Source organism: Miscanthus floridulus, chromosome 2 (assembly GCF_019320115.1).
Source record: "Miscanthus floridulus cultivar M001 chromosome 2, ASM1932011v1, whole genome shotgun sequence".
NCBI classification, from domain to species: Eukaryota; Viridiplantae; Streptophyta; class Magnoliopsida; order Poales; family Poaceae; genus Miscanthus; species Miscanthus floridulus.
This window is the reverse complement of record NC_089581.1, coordinates 72,865,104-72,886,464: the sequence shown is the minus strand read 5'-3', so window position 1 is coordinate 72,886,464 and position 21,361 is coordinate 72,865,104. Positions and strand designations below refer to the sequence as shown.

General features: G+C 42.4%; 1 protein-coding gene across 2 annotated transcripts; it reads right to left on the bottom strand.

Moving 5' to 3' along the window:
- Window positions 1–60: 60 nt before the first annotated feature.
- LOC136526120 (probable prolyl 4-hydroxylase 7) lies at window positions 61–8,903 on the bottom strand. 2 transcript variants are annotated; one of them, XM_066518892.1, is made up of 7 exons: window positions 8,680–8,902; window positions 8,523–8,580; window positions 8,325–8,429; window positions 1,224–1,281; window positions 958–1,133; window positions 823–883; window positions 61–598 (listed from the first exon to the last, which is right to left on the bottom strand). In XM_066518892.1, the coding sequence occupies exons 1-7, from the start codon at window positions 8,808–8,810 to the stop codon at window positions 288–290; spliced, it is 900 nt and encodes a 299-aa protein (XP_066374989.1). In that variant the 5' UTR covers window positions 8,811–8,902; the 3' UTR covers window positions 61–287. The 2 variants fall into 2 exon arrangements, with proteins under 2 accessions (XP_066374989.1, XP_066374985.1); XM_066518888.1 differs by having other exon boundaries at window positions 958–1,281; window positions 8,680–8,903.
- Between the last annotated feature and the right edge of the window lie 12,458 nt (window positions 8,904–21,361).

Genomic DNA, 21,361 nt, shown 5'->3' with positions numbered 1-21,361 from the left:
GCTGGCTAAAACCAACAAACGAATAGGCCGAGGAAAGCTTTCCATGACACATATCGCGCCAAATGAAGGAAGCAAGATTGCTCGAACCGTTGCCATTGATTAGATTGCTTAACTTAACAAGGTAACCATTTTTTAACTTTGGACAAGGCATGAGTTCTAGCTCTTACGATTCCTTCTTCCGGGTTGCACTTATACATGCTATACTCAGTCGTATCTAAACCCTGGTAATGGGAACAGCAACTAGTATGTAACATGCCATGATACTTATCAGACAGTGGATTAATACCTTACTCTGTGCATACTTTGCAGCTCTTCCGGCAGAAGCCAGGAGCTTCCTTGGTCCCCACCATGTAGTTAGGGTTCTTGGCGCACTCACCCACGGCCGCCCACTGGGGACAGAGGATATTGTCGTCCTCGCATCCGTCAGAGGAACCCGGCTGCTTGACAGGGTGGTCAAACGACCTCACATGGATCCATTTAGTTGCGGACCACTTCTGGCCTTCGATGACAGGGCAGCTACCGTGCAAGCTCTCAGAGTCCGTTGTTGCATCAGGGTGGAGACTGAAGAACAGCAGGGCATCACCCTTTACCGGTTTAACTGCACATGGAAACCAGCAGCAGCTAGACATCAGAGTAAATATGCATGGTGGAAGGTACACGCATGATAAAGCTATGGAAGCCTGCTAAGAAACTACTAGTGACATTATATCAAATAAAAAGGGACATGGGCCATAGTCACATCAGGTAAGAACTGGTCAAGATGATATATATAGCTTGCAGATCTGCAATGTAACTCGAGTTCTACAAGAAACACTGTTATACCTGCATATCCATTTCTTGCACAATCAGACCATGTGTCGTCCTTGGGTTGTAATAGCTTCCCCTGTGGAATGTTGGAGTTATTACAATTACAACTGGCACTCTTAAGAAAGTAACACAGGAGGGATAAGTAACTACCTCTGCATTGGGGAAGATGGTCTCTCCACCCTTCTCAACATTTGATAAGTACATGAGCACAGTGGCAATGCGATGACCACCCAGGGCTTGATTATTTTTGTCATGGAAGTAGTCATAGTGGGGTTCGTATTTCTCACCATTCTGATAGTGTAATATCTGAATGGATTCACCATTCTCTGAGCATGCCAGAAGCATAGAGTTAAGATTGTTGACAATTAAAAGGAAGGAAATGCTTTTGAGTAATTTAATTGAAGCTTTCGAGGTACCTGGTGGAAGAAATGTCCAAACAGATATCCTCTCCTCTATTCTCGTTACTACTTCATCCTGCCAAGTGAATATCTATGTTAACATATCGTCATATACATAGGTAATTGTTGCCAGCCAAGAGATAGATCTTCTACATTACATTACATTACTAATTCCAAATTCCAAATTCCAAATAAGCCATGACACCTCAAGGCTTCGGTCACTCTACAGCAACCAGGAGCTGACCAAATGCCTGACCCAGAGAGGGAGATCAGCAGCAGATTATGTCTTACATGTTAGTAATCCGAGTTTGCGAGACCGAGCGAAGGCTCAAGTGGCTAGCGGTGGCAGTGGCCAAGCAGCCGGCGCGGTTCGATTCCTAGAATAGAACATGTGTCTCTTAGCAGGACTTGCTCCCAAATAAAAATCTACAGCCTCACGCGTGATGCCACAAAGGGACTGTGATGTTCCCGTTGATGGTTTCGGTGATCTTTAGAAGGACGCGGTCTTCTACTCTGTGTCTAGTTGTAGGTCTAGTCGTGCACGTGTGGTGTCCTTGGATGCATGCGTGTGTATGAATGAACAGATGCTACAACTGTACCCAGATGAGAGGCTTCAAAAAAAAGTAATCCGAGTTTGTGAGTGAGATCCCAGCAATATATGAGTGATTCCTTCAGTGAAGTTTACCTTGTGCTACTGCCCTGTATCAGAATTCTTGGATCTGAGGGGTGCTATGTTTGAGAGACTGAAATTCATCACGCCACACAGTGGGAGGGATTGAATTTCAGAACATTCAGTGTGCAGAAAACAAAATGGCCCTACTATTATTGTGCATTACATGCACAGAGGATAAACACACATTACATGCATAGAGGATAAATTCATTGGACATCTCAGGTCAGAGACATTAGGTACAAAAATGAAATTATATTGATTAAATATTTCATATAGACAGTTGAAATGTATAAAGGTAGAGCATAGCATTTTTAAGTTGCACTGTAAAAATTGTGGTTCAGCATAATCCATCATGTTTATAATATGCTATATGTGCTAGCCTAACAGTAATATATTGTGGGAGAGAAGTCCCAATTGTGTGCATCCTATGGTCATCAAACTTTCAGACTTAGTCACTGAACATAACTTGCCCCCAAAATCTTTTGGTTCAGAACCAAGATCATCAAACTTTCAGACTTAGACCGGGGCACCAATTCATTGCCTTATCATCACACTGTGATTCTATGCTAATGTCATAGATGTCAGCTGAGTCTCTCAAAAGCCTAGTGGAGGCCTACCTTAAGCGCCAATGTATGTAGAAAGCTTTCGAGATTTGCACTCAGAATAAAGCAAGAGCATTTAGCCAGCTAAAGTATCTTCCTTCCAGAGAGTAATGTTCTATAATTCGTTTGGTCCTTTTTTTTGTCACAATTCAACTTCTCCATTTGGAAGGAACAGAAAACAAGCTTTATCCTTTTAAAGTGTATTTCTTGTACAGATGCATTAAATTAAAAATTAACCGATGAAGTATGTGTACACCTTTATTCTAGTCCAACTGTAGCTGTCTTGTCAAAAAAAAAAGAGTAAAGAACTTTTCACTGGCTCATAGCCCTGAATATTAGTCCAAATAACAAGTTGCCCATCTTCCTCTCTCCAAACGCCTCAAGGTGATGATATCACTAGGATCAAGTTATTTGTAACTAATGTGTGCTAGCTCAGTCATTAGGTGAAAGCCAGTGAACAATTTGATTAGTTTTTTCCTCCTAGATTATCTAGAAAACAATGTCGCTGATCCATTCAGACACAATTACAGATTAGAAGCAAGAATTGTCTATAAAAGAATGGTACCAAAGCTACACCTCCAATCAAATTTCATGCAAGCTGATTTGCTAGTAAAGGTGTCAACATAGTGTCTTTGCCTACTTTTGTAAGATGCAGTAAAACAGAGCATGTCAATAGGGCAATCTTTAGTTTTTTTTTTTAAAAAAAATGTATGTACAACAAGGCTAACCAAGATGTTCAACAATATCTTTCGATCGAACAAGATGCCTGAGGAGCGGAGAAGAAGCATATTGGTACCAATCTACAAGAACAAGGGAGATATCCAAAGTTATACTAATTATCGGGGAATTAAGTTGATGAGCCACACTATGAAGTTATGGGAGAGAGTCATCGAGCAACGCCTGCGAGGAATGATGCAGATATCAACAAACCAATTTGGTTTCATGCCCGGAAGGTCAACCACAGAAACAATCTTCTTAATAAGACAGGTTATGGAGCGGTTTAGAGAGCAGAATAAGGACCTCCACTTGGTTTTCATTGACTTGGAGAAGGCTTATGACAAGATAACAAGAAATGTTATGTGGTGGTCTTTGGACAAACATAAAGTCCCATCAAAGTACATGACCCTCATCAAGGACATGTACAACAATGTTGTGACTAGTGTTCGAACAAACGATGGTAACACAGATTACTTCCCGATTAAAATTGGACTTCATCGAGGGTCAGCCTTAAGCCCGTATCTCTTTGCCTTGGTAATGGATGAGGTTACCAGGAACATACAAGGGGATATCCCTTAGTGTATGTTGTTCGCTGATGATGTAGTGTTAGTGGACGAAAGCCAAGCGGGAGTAAATAGGAAACTAGAGTTATGGCGGCAGACCCTTGAGTCTAAAGGTTTTAGATTGAGCAGAACTAAAACCGAATACATGAGATGCGACTTTGGCGGAGTTGTACAGGAGTAGGGAGATGTGAGTTTAGAAGGTCAAGTAGTGCCTAAGGATACCTTTTGGTATCTGGGATCGATGCTACAGAGGGATGGAGATATTGATGCGGACATTAGCCATAGAATCAAAGCAGATTGGATCAAGTGGCGACAAGCTTCTGGCAATCTCTGTGACAGGAGGGTATCACAAAAGCTAAAAGGCAAGTTCTATAGAACGACGATTAGACCGGCTATGTTTTATGGAGCAGAATATTGGCCTACAAAGATTCGACATGTTCAACAACTGAGTGTTGCAGAAATGCATATGTTGCGATAGATTTGCGGTCACACAAGAATGGACCGAGTTCGAAACGATGATATACGTGATCGCCTAGAGGTAGCACCAATTGAAGAAAAGCTAGTACAACATCGGTTGAGGTGATTTGGCCATGTCCAAAGGAGACCTCCAGAGACACCAGTGCATTATGGAGTCCTAAGCCAAGCTAATAATATGAGGAGAGGTAGAGGAAGACCGAAATTGACATGGGGGGAGGCAATAAAAAGAGATTTGAAAGCTTAGGATGTTTGAATAGGAGTACTTAGAAAGCAGCTATTGAAGTGCCTGAACCGTGACTTGGGGCTCTTGGTGGGTTTCAACTCTAGCCTACCCCAACTTGCTTGGGACTGAAAGGCTATGTTGTTGTTGTTGTTGTTGTACAACAAGGCAATCTCTAGCTGTTTAATTGCTTCAGCCATTGATATTATGATTTACTTTTTCAGTTTGCACGAAATTCGTATCTCAGAAGTTAATAGATGAAGATGTCAAATGGTGCTCAAGATGCATCTCCTACTTTGCTCAGTATGTACAAGTCAATTACAATGCAGTTTATTGAATTTTCATTGATGATAGTGAACAAAACTTGCTTGATATTAGATAGTATTCAATTCAACTTTAACTTAAGTAATATGTGGATGTGTGGATAGTGGAAACCCAATTTGTCCTGGGTCTGTTTGAACTCTAAGGTGGAGTGCAAGTCCAAGTGATAGAGGCAGGGTTGAACTGTGCACTATTATACTCGGAGTTAGGTAAATTTGTAACAGTGGTACTAATTTAAATTTTCAATGGACCTGTTATTCTTTTGATAATTTCAGGACTTTTTCTGATTTTTTTAGCCTAATACTTCTAATGCGCCTATAACCGAAATGGGTTGATACTCTCCTTAATTCTAGAGGTTAACTAACTCATTAAAAGGCCAGTCATCCCATCTATATAAGGATGGGCTTGTACCTCTACTCGTTGATCAAGAAATGTTTCATAGTTCCTAGTATCTTCCATCTATCCCTGCCCATGTTGTGTGGCCTCCAGTCATCAGCAATTAGCATGCTGCTTTGGTTCAGGGCCATCTAATTAATACAGATCACACATGACAGAGTGTATGGTGTTCTGAACCTAGGGGGATAGCTCAGGTTCAAGTTCAACTAGCAAGTCCTAAACAATCACAGTAAGATGCATGAGAATAAATGAAGTTAAGACATTGATGCCCATAGGTGGAACATGACTCAGCAACAGCTCGAACAGGTTTATCAAATGAGAAGATAAATTGATAATGCACACATATAGGGCCTGTTTGGCACAGCTCCAGCTCCAAGACTGTTTGGAGTTGGCCAGTCCTAGATCCAAGAATATTTGGAGCTGATCATTCCCAGCTCCAGAAAATCTTGGAGCTGGAGCTGTGGACACACTAAAGGTTTTAATTAAGAAATATTTTATTGTTTTGGATTAAACACATATGTCTAATCCCTCTATTTTACCCTGAAAACTCCAAACTCTAAATCCTGCATGGATGTCAGAGCAGGACCTGTGTCAAACAGGGCCACAGAATAACCACGTAAGCTGTTAAACACAACAACACATGTTGAACATGCATATATGTTAAGGATGATTGCGACCAATTCCTACACTAACAAAACCAAAACTTCATGGACAATTCAGACATTGAACCAGAACCCAATAAAGCCAATGTGCACAACAAAAACAAAATGGCATCAAACAAACTACAGTAGAACAGTACATCATCCAAACATGGTATTCTAAATCTTACTGTCTAGTGCAAAGAATTCGGCAGATTAAACTCAAAGAACAAAGATGGCATAGATCAAAATCCAATCATCTTAACCCAAATATCAAGGGACAACACCTACCAAAACTTGTCGGGTCATCAAGGGACACCACAGTGTGTGATAATAACCATTCCTACTATGCCACCCAATAAAATTCAAGTTTCCTGCCATACGTTTAAGGTACAATGCCCCATTTGTGGAAAAATTGTGAGAAGTATTGTCGGTGTTTTCGGACAACCGACGAGTAAATTTGTATTTGCGCGCCTGGCTCGGATGGTGTGCTCGGAGGACACAAGAGTTTATACCGGTTTGGGTGGAACGTCCCTACGTCCAGTTCACTACTGCTCGTGTTACCGACACTTGGTTTGCAGTAGGGGTTACAAACAGGCGAGAGAGGGAGAGGATCCCAAGTCTCTGGTGGAAAGAGTGAACGGGTGCTGAGAGCTCGCTTGCCGCTCAGCCGTGTGCTCGTGTCGTGCTCTTGTGTCAAGATACCCCCTTTCATGGGGCGCCCTGCTTCCCCTATAGGCGAAGGGAAAGCGCGGATTACAGAGAAGGAAAAGGAGAAGAACGAGAGAGAGAAGAATGTTTCCAGGGTTGTCGGGTCCTTCTCCTTCATGCGGGTCCCGCCAATCCTGTAGATGTTAACAGGGACGGCTCCATGTCGCGGCCCTGTTCGTCACTGGCGCCATGCGCAGGCATCATCTGTCGGTCATGGCGTTCCACTCCGTCCCGGCGGACGTCGTGGTGAACTGACGCATCTGTCAGCGTCCGTACGAGGATTAGGCAGAACAGCACCGGCACGCCAGACACTGTTCTTGATGTGAATCCCCAGGTATGGCCCGTCATGGCCACGGATTACATCGAGGCGTGTCAGCCTCTTCCCTGGCGTCAGAGTTTTGATACAGGCTCATACGCTTGGACCTGGAGTGGTTGGCGATGGTATGGGTCCCCGTCAGACGAGACGGAACCCGCGTCCTTGGGGTCAGGCAAGACAGAGCCCAGCGGGACGGAACCCGCGTCCTTGGGGTCGGGCGAGACGGAGCCCGCGACTTTAGGCGAGACGGAACCCGCGTACTTGGGGTCGGTCGGATGAGACGGAGCCCGCACCCAAGGGGTTGGGCGAGACAGAGCCCGCGGCCTCAAGGTCGGCCAAGATGGAGCCCGCGACCTTGGGGTCGGGCGAGACCTTTTAATATGTCTCAGGCCATCCGGGGAAGTCAGCGTGGGCTCTAACTTCCTTGCTTTGGGTATCCCTAATATCAATACCCGACAACAAGTACATGATGCACTATTCTAAAAAACTGGAACTTAAAGAACATCACAGATGCAGTACAACATTACGTTGTGTAGTCATGCAAAATTTATGGTATTCTTTTTGGATCAACAGTGTGGCACCCACAGAGCACCAAGTGTGCACCCCAGATAAAAAAAAATGGGATACAAATTTAGTGAAGATGGAACCCAGCAAGAACAAATAATCTATTAGTGATTTTGTGTACATATGAGATAATATGGTCCTACGGTTCACATCTAAGATGCATATTTCAATCAAGTTTATAGAGTAATATAATTTTGAAATAAATATAGAGTAATATAATTAAGCATCCAGTAAAACAAACAAACATTTAATAAAGAGAAATGAAACAATTTTGTTGGCCTTAATTCACAGTGTGTAAGACAAAAAGAGGTCTAGGCAACTATAAATTAATATAATATTTTGCTCTAGGCAACTACAAGGTACAGATGCTTACAAACATCACCGTTGAATGGATCACTGTATCTAAATATTTTTTTAAAAAAAAAGTTAATCCTTGAAGTTATTGGGTATAGATAGTGAAACCCAACATGAAAATTATGTATGAGCGCCACAAGTAAAAATCAAACTTAGCCATCCTACAGTATCTCCAGAGCCCATATAGAAACAATCAAACTTCACAAATGACCACAAAAGAGCTATAGCAACAAATATTTAATTGAAGCATTAACCCATAGATCGCCACTGTCAAGTATTAAGTCTTAACCTAAGAACCATGTAGAACTATCAGTAATTCAAGGAGCAAATAAATTTCCCTCGTATTTCAGGATTGCAATACCCAAAGTAAGTTGCAATTGTTGCTTAACAGTTTAACCAATTTCAATTGCTTGTGGAGACCACCGTGAATGTACAAGCATTACCTTCGATTACTTCATACACGGGCAAAGAATCTACATGATACTCCTTTCCATATATCCAAACCATTCGAATCCAGAAGATGACGATGGAAAGAAAGTGAAATCGATTGGAGTGCCAACTGCTCACCTGCTTCTTCTCCAGGAACATGCCGGAGCTGGTGCGCACCTCACTCTGGACGCTCTTACCGGACTCGTTGTCTGCTACCATAGACTTCTCCAGCTTGTCATTGGCCTTTCAACCAATCAAACGCCGAATCAATCAACCAACGAACGAACGAACCAAACCAAACATCACAACCTAATCCGCCCAGCCTCCGGCACTCACCAGCACGATGAGGTGGTCGCACTCCGCATCCGACAGGAAACCCTTGTGCAGGAACGCCCTGATAGCCACACGAAATCACACAGCCGTCAGACTCCCGCACGACCTAGGGTTTTGGGGAAGGAGAGAGCGGAGTGTACGAGGGAGATCAGATCGTCACCTGGGGCGCCACGAGAGTTGGACCACGCGGGAGGGGTCGAAGGAACCAGCGCCCCGGCTCGCCGCAGAGGCGCAGCCAGCGAGGAGGAGCGCGAGCACCGCGGCGAGACGGAGGTGGCGGCAGAAATCCATGGCGCGGCGAGATGGGAAGGCGACTAGCGGTGTAGCACTTGAACTGGGGAAGAAGAAGCGGTGTGCGTGGAGTTTTTTTTTTTTTTTTTTTTTAAGCCTCTCCTCTAGTATCTGTTCGGAGTGTGCGTGGAGTTAACCGTCCAGGCGCCGAGACGATGTCAAAATGCCACTGACAGGGGGGCCGGCAATACGTGGACCCCGAGCGAAGAATAGAGGGGGGTGACCGGGTGAGGGAAGAATGCCAGAGTCGCCCTGGAAGTTTCCCACACCCACGCGGCTGGCGTGTCGCTAGCTGCAGTGGGCCGGTGACGTCTTTCGGGCTTAAGTTTTCTATAGGCATGCCTTTTCTATATAAGAGAATTTCTATTTCCATCCATTTATTTTTAAAACTTTTTATATTGTCATTATCGTTGTATTGACAAACCTATTTCCTTAATTGTCATTGGTATAGATAATTTGTTTCCTTAGATGCCGTTGAGAGAATAAAACACCGTTACAAGGTGCTTGTTACATAGGACTAACTCCATTTTTACATTCTGAGTTTGAGTTTGATAGTATGCTTAGGCAATTTATTTAATCTGGTTAATTGAATTTAAGTTTAATTCACGAGCAAAGCTACGAATTTCATGTTCAAACAATAATGTTCACAAAGGTCATGAAGAGCCTGCATCGAGGAAGACTTTTTTTTAGGAAGTAGTCGGAGATGGATCATGCTTAATAATTAATATGGAAGAATGCGTTATTTATTCGGACTTCGAACAGCTGAGGATGCCAAATTTTCTTTTTTAATAGAGAGATAAAAATAAAAATATCTACGTAGAGATAGTACCGAATTAAACTTAAATTAAATTAATTCGGTAAAATAAATTATCTAAGCATACTACCGTGCTCAAACTATAAAGAGTGATCAAATTTGATTATCAACGGTGCTCGTGGGAGTTAGTCTTGTGTAACGAATATCTTATAACGTTGTTTTGTTCTCTTAATGGTATTTAAGAGAATAAATTATCTATATGGATGGCAATCAAGATAATAAGGTTTGTCCATAGAACGATAACGGCAATGAAGGGATCAAAAATTATAAATAAATGATAGCGAGGAAAATCTATAATTTTAGATGGCAATAAAGGAGTTGTTATATGTTTGAGTGACATCAAACTAAGCCTAACTCAGTTGGTTAGGTTCCTTGTGGTGGAACCTGCCCACTCGGGTTCAAGTCCTCGACTTGCACGGGTGCCCGCATTTTCCTGGATTTATTCCAGAATTTAACGGTGTTGTGCTCTCAGTGAAGGCATCTGTGACGACTTCGTCAATCTCGAGATATGACGGCACAGTCTATAGGGCTACTTGTGTAATTCGCGAACCTATAGGGGTAGTTTTTGCGTACGTGGTGCTAGAACTTGGCATAATGCATCATTTAGGTCCAAATAGACCTCATATATTTAGTGTCACGGCTACAATTATTTATTGGATCCAAACCTCATTCTTGTTGATTGAGGAAGAAGCTTAATGGCAAAGCATTTGTTAACCTACCTTCTCCACCTAAAGAGCACAAGCTTTGACCACTATTGATGATGTTGTAGTTTTTGAAGTGGAGGAAGAGGAACGCCCTAAAGAGCACTAGCTTTGGGCACTATTGATGATGCCGTAGCCTTTGAAGTGGAGGAAGATGAACACATGGGATAGGGATTGAGAAATCAGAATGACAATATTTGAAGATCTAATTAAAGAAGCTATCCGAGAGATTTTTTTTACCAAAATATCTTTTCCTATCAATAAAAAATGAATGTAAAGAGGCTCTTGAAGTTATTCTAGAGAACAATCATGGATCTATTTTCGTATTTATATATCTTGTCAATTAGGGTTTAGGAATTACTTCCTTACTAAAAATAAATCAACTTTTTAATGCTTGTCTAGGTACATAGCCAGCAGTGATTTTTTTTTTTTGAACAGAAAACAGAAGTTTTCATTAAACACTGGCTCCAGACAAGTCGGACACCAGAGCCATTACAAAGTCTAGTACCTGGCTTAAGTACACATGTGAATCAGCCTGCAAGTTACAAGCCCCATAAGCAGCTAAGCTGTCTGCTACCCTATTACACAATCTAGAGCAGATAGAGACTATATATATACAATGCACAAAATTAGAAAACATAAATTCCCGTATCAGCTTAAACAAGCCCATTTGGGCTTCAGTCTATCTCCATCGATGTAAGAGCAGTCCCCAGGGTTGATGCATCTGTCTCCAAAAATTTTCTTGACATGAGCTGGATTGACCATTCTAACACTACCATGCAAATGGATTACATATGCCGACCTTCGGGAGCAGCGCGAAGAAGAGATGTCCATGTTGTGCACTCTTGCCTCCGTTGCATATGATAAGTTCAGGTAGAGCTTGCCTATATAGGCGTGGACTATGGAGATATGGACCCCATGACCACTAAGAGCCTGTTTGGCAAGGCTTCTAGGGGCTCTGGCTCCTCTAAACCAGTAGCAGGGAGCCGTTTTTCTCTCTTATAGTGAAATGAACTAGGAGTCTGAAGAAGCCACGTTTTCTAGCTCCTCATGGAGCCGGAGCTAGAGAGAGCCTTGCCAAATAGGGCCTAGCTTCAATTTTGTCGCCAGCTTGATTGATTGGTTGAGTTTGCGGTTCTTCCAAAGGTCCTACGGTCTAGCGTATTGTGCCAAATCTTGACCGATAAGAAGTGCAAACACTTGGATATCCCTAATGCAATGGAAGCTTTTGATAAAATATCAAAAGAAGCGAATGCTCTAGCTAAAAAAGAACCAAACAGGGCCTCAAAAAATTTGGTATTCAAGCAAATCAAATATTGTCACTAGTCCATCACGCGCGCCATCGCGCACGTTGGCTATCCAACCAAAGATGCAACGCAGGATTGAACACTCATCTAATCTTTAGCAACTAACATGACAAATACTCAGGGTCGTATGATGAGGATGGTATAATACAAAATTATATGATCATTCTATCTCTTTTTTTTAGATAAGTCGGGAAAAGGTATGAACTGCTTGGTTGTTTGCTTACTCTAACAAACAGGTGGTAGGCATCATAGTGCAGGGCTAGCAAGCATCACCGACTATTAGCAAGCACACTTAACCTAGCAAATTAGTATCGACGTTCATATGCCCCATTTGATAATGAGGAACTGACCATTCCTTTACCATTTCAAGTCACAACTAACGTTTAAAAATACATCACATCAACCACAATTTGACCCAAAAACATATGAATATTTCTACTTTTAGTCAATCAAGATAAACTAGGTCCCTGAAATGAAGGCGTACCTTAATAATCGGATCAGTGGAATCATCGAAGACTTGTATTACAATACGGTCTGGTGGCCATGTGAGGCCACACGCCGCAGCAATGGATACCTTGTACACCTGTACAAAGAAATGGTCATTGCAATGATGCGGTGTCAAATTTTATAATATTGCAAAACACACGAGAACATTGTTCAGACATCTTGGAAAAAGTATGGTCTTTTAGTGTTGTTAGTGAGTTGGTCAGCAATGTAAAGGAAGGACTAAACTTGCTTACTACTTGCATTAGGCACAGCGTCTGCACAGCAAGAAATGTACTTGGTCTGAAATAGCCAAATAGGTGAAGCAGCAAACCTCAGAACGAAGCAACCTATATAGCAGCAGAGGCAACATCGTGCAAGACTAAATCGTTATATGGTCAGCTTTTTTAAAAAAATATGTTAGCATCACAATAAGAGCCCCCAAAACATGTTAGAATCAATCTCCACAAAGTCGGTACATGAGGTACTTTGTAGGGATAGATCATCTATAAGCATTACTGGTATTAGAAATCTAGTGAGACCATCAGGAAATTAGGAAAAGACAGGCTATGTGAGACTGAGCCTATATCAGCAGTGCACATTCTATATCTGAAAAGGGAAAATGTGTGGCAGAACCTCCTAAGAAATCGGGCCAACGTGCACATATCGTTGTCTTAACAGACCTCAGATAGCGTTCACGAGTTCCCAACAACTCAACAGGTTTGTCGGGTGTCCTCGGGAAACCCGAATCATCCACGATTCTCTTTTTAAACAGGATCTCAATCATAGACATTACATATTACAACAGTTTATTCAAATATATATATCAGAGTAAAAGATAGCGGAAATCTTAAGATAACATAGTTTACAAACCAGTTGTTTTCAAACTTACAATACCATAAGTGTCATACAACCATAGTAGCGGGATAATATTACATTAACTTTATTTATCATACAAACTAGTGCCTTGTCCAAAGGCCATTCATCACTCCTCATCGTCATTGACTTTAAACACAGACATGCAGTAGGGACCAAAACAAGCCTGCGCATGTGACTCACCTGCAACAAGGGTTAACAAACCCTGAGTACAAAAGTACTCAACAAGACTAACCCGACGTAAAGGGGTGTAAGACTTTTAGAGATGCAGGGGTTGGGGCAAGATAAGGATGTAGCAAGATTCAAAAGTTCTTTGCTAAAAGCTTACTTTTCTTATCCTATTTTCAAGTTTTACCCCTAAGTCCTTTTAGTTCATTATCTCAACTAAATGTACATTTCCCATATTCCAATCCTTCTCATTTCATTCTTTTCTCATATTTTAGTAATTCACCAGTCCTGCATTGCTTCTGTAATGAATCGAGTCTCCATATCCACGGAGCATCGGCAATTCGAATTGATTCAAGTCCCAGCTGGGGATTCCTTATCACACGACATATGTAGAACTTAATCTTGCATACATCAACCTCGCTACCGGATCCTCCTATACTAAGCCATCTCCACGCCACCCGAGAGCATAGCACACCTCAAATCCGGCCACATTCTAGCCACGAGGGTACACGCTACTCTCGCCATCTCTCCACTCCCAGTGCATGGGCATTCATCTTAGTATCGGATTAGTCGAAGTAGGCTTACCGGAGTATGTGACCAGTACTACAAAGTGTCTCGTTCAGAAGATCCACAATGAGTGGCCTTTAAGCGACATAGTCGGCAACATTACCCAACATTCAAGATAAGTCACTCGACTAGTCTCTAGTTCATTCAACCTTCTTTCTTTCTTTGGCCAGTATGCCATCTTTGATTGTATCAAAACTTTTATTTTGAAAGCCTATCATAAAGCATACTAAGCATTCTACGCCTTTGTAAATAAAAACATCTTCAAGGATGGTAAACAATTAACAAGGTAGGCAATGCATCAAGTAGGTAACATTTGAATTAATCAACTTAATGCAATAAGTAACATAGGTGATAAACTTTTCAAAGTAACAAGGTAAGGGCTTAATGCATAAACTGGGGCTTGCCTTCGTTGACGATCTCAGGTTCCGGATTAGTACCACAATTATCGAATCCCGTGACAACCGGGGATTCTTCCAGAACTTGCTCAACTAGAATCGTTTTACTCTTGGGTTCTACACAAAATGATAACATATGCTTTAACATGATGATAATGTAAACATGATACTGTCATGGTACATGAAATATAACAACACTTCAAATATAACCGTTTTTTTCACGGTACAGTTGTAAGCCAACAAAACCAACTTGCAATTCTACAGTCAAGAACCACACATGTGACTTGACCAAACTGATCTTGAAACCCTACTAATCACAAAACAAGATCAAAACAAGATTAAACACTAATCAAACATTTAGGGTTTGCTTTTATTTATTTTTGAATTAATTTGGAAATAAGCCCAAAAATGAACTTGTTCTAAATGACCTCAAAATTTTATGTAAGCTTCCTCATGACAAATTAGTGTACCAAAACAAATTTTATAATTTTTGGAATTATACAGTGGCCTACAAAAATCATGAAAATTGCATTTATCAATTAATGGACTGAATATTTGAACATTAAAAATTTATTTAAATTTCAAGTTTCATATTTTTAAACCATACTAGAACATGTACAGAAGCTACACACAATTTTTTAGAATTTTTGGAGCTATGATTATTTTCCTACAAATTCCCAAAGTTTCAGCACTATTCAAAATTCAGAAAATATCAAAACCTTACTATTCTTCTCTTTCTTTCTCACTGACAACCCGACCCCGCTGTCAGTGACACAGACAAGGCATACGACGGCGCTGCCATCACCGGTCGCCCAAAATGCGCCGGCGGTGACGCTCCGACGAGGCAGACCGCACCTACATAATCTACAACGTGCCGCGAATCTAACCCAGCCCTCAAAACGGCAGCAGGCACACCGGAGGAAGCTCCACGCCGGCCATGGCGGCGCGGGCACGATGGCGCACGGCGTAACCTCGGCAACGAAGCAGTTGAAGGGTCGAGATGGCGACTAGAGGGGGGGTGAATAGTCTTTTCTAAAACTTAATCGCGTCGGCTAACCGATACAAATGCGGAATTTAAACTAACGGTCTAGCCAAGACTACACCCCACTATATATATTCACTAGCACCTTGCAAAGATAACAATTATGCAACAAAGGTGCCGGGTTAGCTAGAGCTCTCCTAAACAATTCTAGGAGCAAGGTTACACAAACCTATGCCACTAGTACTTTAAGCGACAAGGGAGCTCCTACACATGCTAGTAAGCAAAAGCACAAAGCTAACTAAGCTCACTAGCAATGCTCAATAATAAGGCAACCAATACCTAATTAGAGAGCGCAAATACTTAGTTACACAAACTAAGCAATGTGACTAACAAGGTGACTAAAACCAAATTAGCCATACAAGGGAGCTACTTCTATGCTACACAAGCAAGAAGGTAATTAGCAAGCTACACAAGCTATCTAATTACAAAAGCAACAACACAAGCTTAATGTATATGAAAGTAAACGTAAGCTTGTGTAACGGGGATGCAAACCAACAGGAAGAACAAGGTTGACACGATGATTTTTCTCCCGAGGTTCACGTGTTTGCCAACACGCTAGTCCCCGTTGTGTCGACCGCTCACTTGGTGGTTCGGCGGCTAATTAGCATCACCCGCTAAGCCCGCACGTCGGGCGCCGCAAGAACCTACCCCTTGAGTGAGGGTAGCTCATTGACACGCTTTACTAGAGTTGCTCTTCGCGGCTCCCGCGGGGCGAGCACAATGCCCCTCACAAGCACTTCTCCGGAGCGTCGCACAAGCTTCTTGCGCGCTTCGACGGAGACCACCACCAAGCCATCTAGGAGGTGGCAACCTCCAAGAGTAACAAGCACCACCGGCTTGCAACTCGATCACCTAGTGCCACTCGATGCAACCTCACGATGCAATCGCACTAGAATCGCTCACTCACACAATCGAATGATCGCTATCAAGTATGTGTGTGATGGAGGGCTCCCAAGCACTCACAAGCATGGACACTAAGTCCCCTAAGGTGCTCCACACCAGCCATGGCTGAGGGCCACTCCTATTTATAGCTCCAAGGGCTAAACTAGCCGTTACCCCTTCACTGGGCAACGGTCGGGCTGACCGGACGCTCCGGTCGTATTGACCGGACGCTAGACCTCAGCGTCCGGTCGCTCGCAGACGACCACGTGTCCCGATTCCAACGGTCACTTGACTTGACCAGACGCAGCAGCTTCAACTGAACGGACGCAGAACCCCCAGCGTCCGGTCATTTCCAGTAAGCTCCCGAGCATGACCGGACGCATCCGGTCGAACGCGATCGGACGCAGCCAGCGTCCGGTCACTCTCCAGCTACTACTACACTCCACGTCAGTGCGACCGGACGCAGCCTGCCAGCGTCCGGTGTATTCAGATCCAGCGTCCGGTCAGTTGACCGACGCCAGCATCTTCTCCATTCTCTTCACCCTTGCTCAAGTGTGCTAACCACAAGAATTTGCATCCGGCGCAATAGAAAATAGGCATTCCATTTTCCCGAAAGCGCCGAATCCCAAACCCATCTCACCCCTGCAAACACCACCGCCTTTGTAAATGTGCCAACACCATCAAGTGTACACCACCATGTGTATGTGTGTTAGCATTTTCACAATCATTTCCCAAAGGATGTTAGCCACTCAACTTGCCACGCCACTCGATCCTAGCGATAATACAAAGTTAGATCACTCGAGTGGCACTAGATGACCGATATGCAAACAAGTTTGCCCCTCTTGATAGTACGGCCATCTATCCTAAACCCGGTCATAAACTTCTCTACACACCTATGACCGGTGAAATGAAATGCCCTAGGTTATACCTTTGCCTTACGCATTCCATTCCATCTCCTTCAATGTTGATGCAACACATGCACCAACATGATCAACAATGATATGATCCACTTCATATCATCATATGATCATATTGGTTCATCGATCTTGACTCTACTTGCTCTTCGCTGTTGCCATCATCCATCGGCGCCAAGTCTTGCTCAAGCTTCACCGCCACGCGGTCCATCACTCCAAAGCCTTCGACTTGCCCTTCACGCTTGCAACCGGTCCATCAAGCCAAGTCTTGTCTTAATCTTCTCCACCTTGATCACATAACTCAATGTCATGTCTCATGTGCATTTAAGCTCCTTCATCATCACATGTGTGAGCTTTGCAACATCTCCAAGCCATTTTCACCTTCATGGCATATGTTGCTCACAACACATGTACCTGTGGACTAATCACCTGTGTATCTCATATAAACACAATTAGTCCACCTAAGTTGTCACTCAATTACTAAAACCAAACAAGGACCTTTCAGCAGTAGAGACTAAAGCGAAGCGAGCATCACGCTCAGGAGCTCACCACGATCACGCCGGTGTGCTTGGTGAAGACGGAGATGGGCTGGAACGTCCTGGCCATGGCGAGGTCAATGGTGGCGGAGCTCCGACCGGTCTCGGGGAAGAACGCGTTGCGCCGGGCGATTCCGGCCAACACAAGCGACGCAAGCAAGCCGAAGAGGAGCGCAAGGCCAAGGCGATCGCGTTGGCATAGCTGGGCACGACGGACGTGGTTCGACAGTGGCTACGACGAGCGGCGGAGCAGAGCAGAGGGGAAAACAGAGAGCGACGGCGGTGGTGCTCCTATTTATAGCCAGGGAGAACGTGCCCGACGTCGACAGCTCACGCACGAGCTCGCCACGGAGCTTGCTGCGTGTCAACACGCAAGGAAGCGGCGCAAATCGATCGGCGGCGACAACTGCGTGGCGCCGGCGGCAAGCAGAGAGGTGGCGCTCGGCTGATTTTGATTTTTGAAGTATTTACAGAATTGCCATTGCGTTAATTTTGCAAATTACTCATAATTTTTCTGAAGAAGTTGAAAATCTCCAAAAATAAAAGTTGCTCAACTTTTCAAACTCTATAACTTTGCTTCAAGGAACATTTTCAAATTCTACCTCTATTTTGAAATTTGAATTTGGGTGCATTTGAGTATTTGAATCATTTAAAAATTACTCCAAATTTTATATGTAAACTTTAAAAACTTTGAATACCAAAGTTGATCCTTATAAAATAATCTTCAACTTTGCGTTTTGCCTCAACCCCAAATTTCAAATGGATTTTGAATTAGTCAAAAGGGGCAAAAAGGACTTTTACGATTTGAATTTGAATTAAAATTTGATTTGTTTACCTTTTTACTTTAACTTTGATTTTTGACCAGTAACATGGCCCATTAGGGTTATTTGAGTCAAATGACACATGGCCTCACATGATCACATAAAATTTGACCCTGGTGGTCATGATCTTTATTTAGGGTTTTGAATCACATCACACATAAAATAACAACTTATGAAATAAATCTTATTTAGTGTATGCATTCAAAATTTTCTACTTTATAAATGCTTTGCAATGCATATGATGACATGTCAAGTTTTAGTGCTAGGTCAAAACACCAAAGGTGTTACAACCCTTCCCCCTTAAAGAAATCTCGTCCCGAGATTTAAAACCTAAGGTTAAGTAATAGAAAAGAAAATGTGTCAAGCTAACACATCATAACTTTATTCAAAAGGCTAGCGAGGGGGTTTTCCATTCTGTTGACAAATGAGACAAGTTACAATATAGACAAGGTATTGCAACTAGATAGAAGCGAAGAAGTCAGGAAAGTTTTCTTCTAAGTAATCCTCGGACTCTCAAGTAGCTTCATCTTCAGTGTGTTGATTCCATTGTACTTTGTAGAACTTGATTGTATGTCTTCGAGTGACTCGATCTTTCTGATCTAAGACTTTAATGGGGTACTCGGCATAAGTCAAATCAGGTTCTAGTTCTACATCACCAAAGTCAATCACTTGGTCAGGTACTTGAAGGCACTTCTTTAACTGAGATACATGAAAGATATCATGCACAGCTGACATATGATCTGGTAGCTTGACGCGATAGGCGACCGGTCCACATCGTTGTTGGATTTGAAAAGGACCTACATAACGGGGCATCAGCTTTCCCCGAATCCCAAAACGATGAACTCCCTTCATCGGTGATACCTTGAGGTAGATATGATCTCCCACTTTGAATTCTAGCGGTCGTCTCCTCTTATCAGCATAGCTTTTCTGTCGGGATTGAGCTACCTTCATATTAGCTTGTATGAGTTTAACTTTCTCTTCAGCTTCCTTGACCACATCCGGTCCAAAGAACCAACGTTCTCCAACTTCTGACCAATTTAAAGGTGTCTGGCACCTACGACCATACAGTGCTTCGAATGGTGCCATTTTAATGCTCTCTTGATGGCTATTGTTATATGAGAATTCAACTAAGGAAAGACATTCATCCCATTTAGCACCATAGGAAAGGACACATGCTCTTAACATATCTTCAAGAATTTGATTTACCCTCTCAGTCTGTCCATCTGTTTGTGGATGATAAGCAGAACTACAGATAAGTTTAGTTCCCAAAGACTCATGTAGACTTTTCTAAAACTTGAATACAAACAATGACCCTCTATCAGAGACAATGGTCTTGGGTGCCCCATGCAGACTGAAGATTCTATCAAGATAAAGCTTTACATACTATTCCGCTCGATATTTATCTCTGACTAGTAGGAAGTGAGCTATCTTGGTTAGGCGATCAACAATAACCCATATTGAATTGTAGCCTGCAGATGTCCTAGGCAACCCCACGATGAAGTCCATACAGATATCTTCCCACTTCTAAGATGGAACTGGCAATGAATGTAATGGACCTGCAGTCTTCATATGAACCGCTTTGACTCTCTGACAAATATCACATTTGGCCACATATTGAGCTATTTCTATTTTCATTTTGGTCCACTAATATCTCTTTCTCAGATCATGATACATTTTGTTGCTACCTGGATGAATGGAGTATCTTATAGAATGAGCTTCATCAAGAATCTGCTTTCGCAGCTCCGGATTTTTGGGTACTACCAATCTATCCTTGAACCATACGACATCTGATTCATCAATCTTGAAACATGTTGGTCTTCCAGATTTGACTTTATCCTTGATATGGGCTATGCCCTTACTTTTCTGTTGAGCAGCAATGATCTGATCTTTAATAGTGGACTCAACTACAATATTAGACAGGGAATCTTGTTCTATGATTTGTAAATTCAGATGCTTTATCTCTTGACACAATGTTCGTTGCATAGGTTTCAGTCAAACAATGGCAATGACTCTTGCAACTCAGGGCATCGACAAACACATTAGCCTTGCCCTGATGATAGTGCACTTCTAAGTCATAATCTTTGATAAGTTCTAACCATCTTCTTTACCTCATATTCAACTCTGACTGAGTGAAGATATATTTTAAACTTTTGTGATCCGTATAGATATGATGGATATTGCCCAATAAATAATGTCGCCAAACCTTGAGTGCATGAACAACAACAGCTAATTCAAGGTCATGGGTGGGATAATGTTCTTCATGCTTCTTGAGTTGTCTAGAAGCATATGCTATGACTCTGCCTTCTTGCATCAGAACATAGCCAATACCAATTCTGGATGCATCACAATAGATATCAAATGGCCTATCGATATCAAGTTGTGCTAATACTGGTACAATTGTTAGCAATTTCTTCAATGTCTGAAAGGCCTTCTCACATTCTGTTGATCATACAAACTTAGTTTGATTTTTCAGCAGTCCAGTAATTAGCTTCACAATTCTAGAGAAGTCAGGAATGAACCGATGATAATACCCTGCCAACCCCAGAAAACTACAAACTTAATGAACAGTGGTAGGTGCTTTCCAGTTAAGGACTTCTTCTACCTTGCTCGGATCAATAGCTATACCACCAGCAGATAGCACAGGACCCAGAAATTATACTTCCTCCAACCAAAATGCACATTTACTGAATTTGGCATATAGTTGGTGATCTCTTAATCTTTGTAGAACAATGCGTTCCGCATGTTCCTCTTTGCTCTTAGAATAGATAAGAATGTCATCAATGAACACCACGACAAACTTATCCAACTTGGGCATGAAAACTGAGTTCGTCAGGTACATGAAATGAGCTGGGGCATTGGCCAGCCCAAAAGACATGACTAGATACTCATATAGACCATATCGGGTAGTAAACGCTGTCTTCGGCACATCTTCTCGTCTGATCTTAATTTGGTGATAGCCTGATCTTAATCATAGATATTACATATTACAACAGTTTATTCAAATATATATATCAGAGTAAAAAATAGCGGAAGTCTTAAGATAAC

Bases quoted from the DNA above. Each gene is read 5' to 3' on its own strand.
- LOC136526120 (XM_066518888.1), bottom strand. From the start codon at position 8,810: ATGGATTTCTGCCGCCACCTCCGTCTCGCCGCGGTGCTCGCGCTCCTC. The intron at 8,581-8,679 runs GTGACGATCTGA...TGTGGCTATCAG, and splicing joins CAACTCTCGTGGCGCCCCAG to GGCGTTCCTGCACAAGGGTT. The intron at 599-822 runs GTATAACAGTGT...TTCCATGTGCAG, and splicing joins TGCAAGAAATGGATATGCAG to TTAAACCGGTAAAGGGTGAT.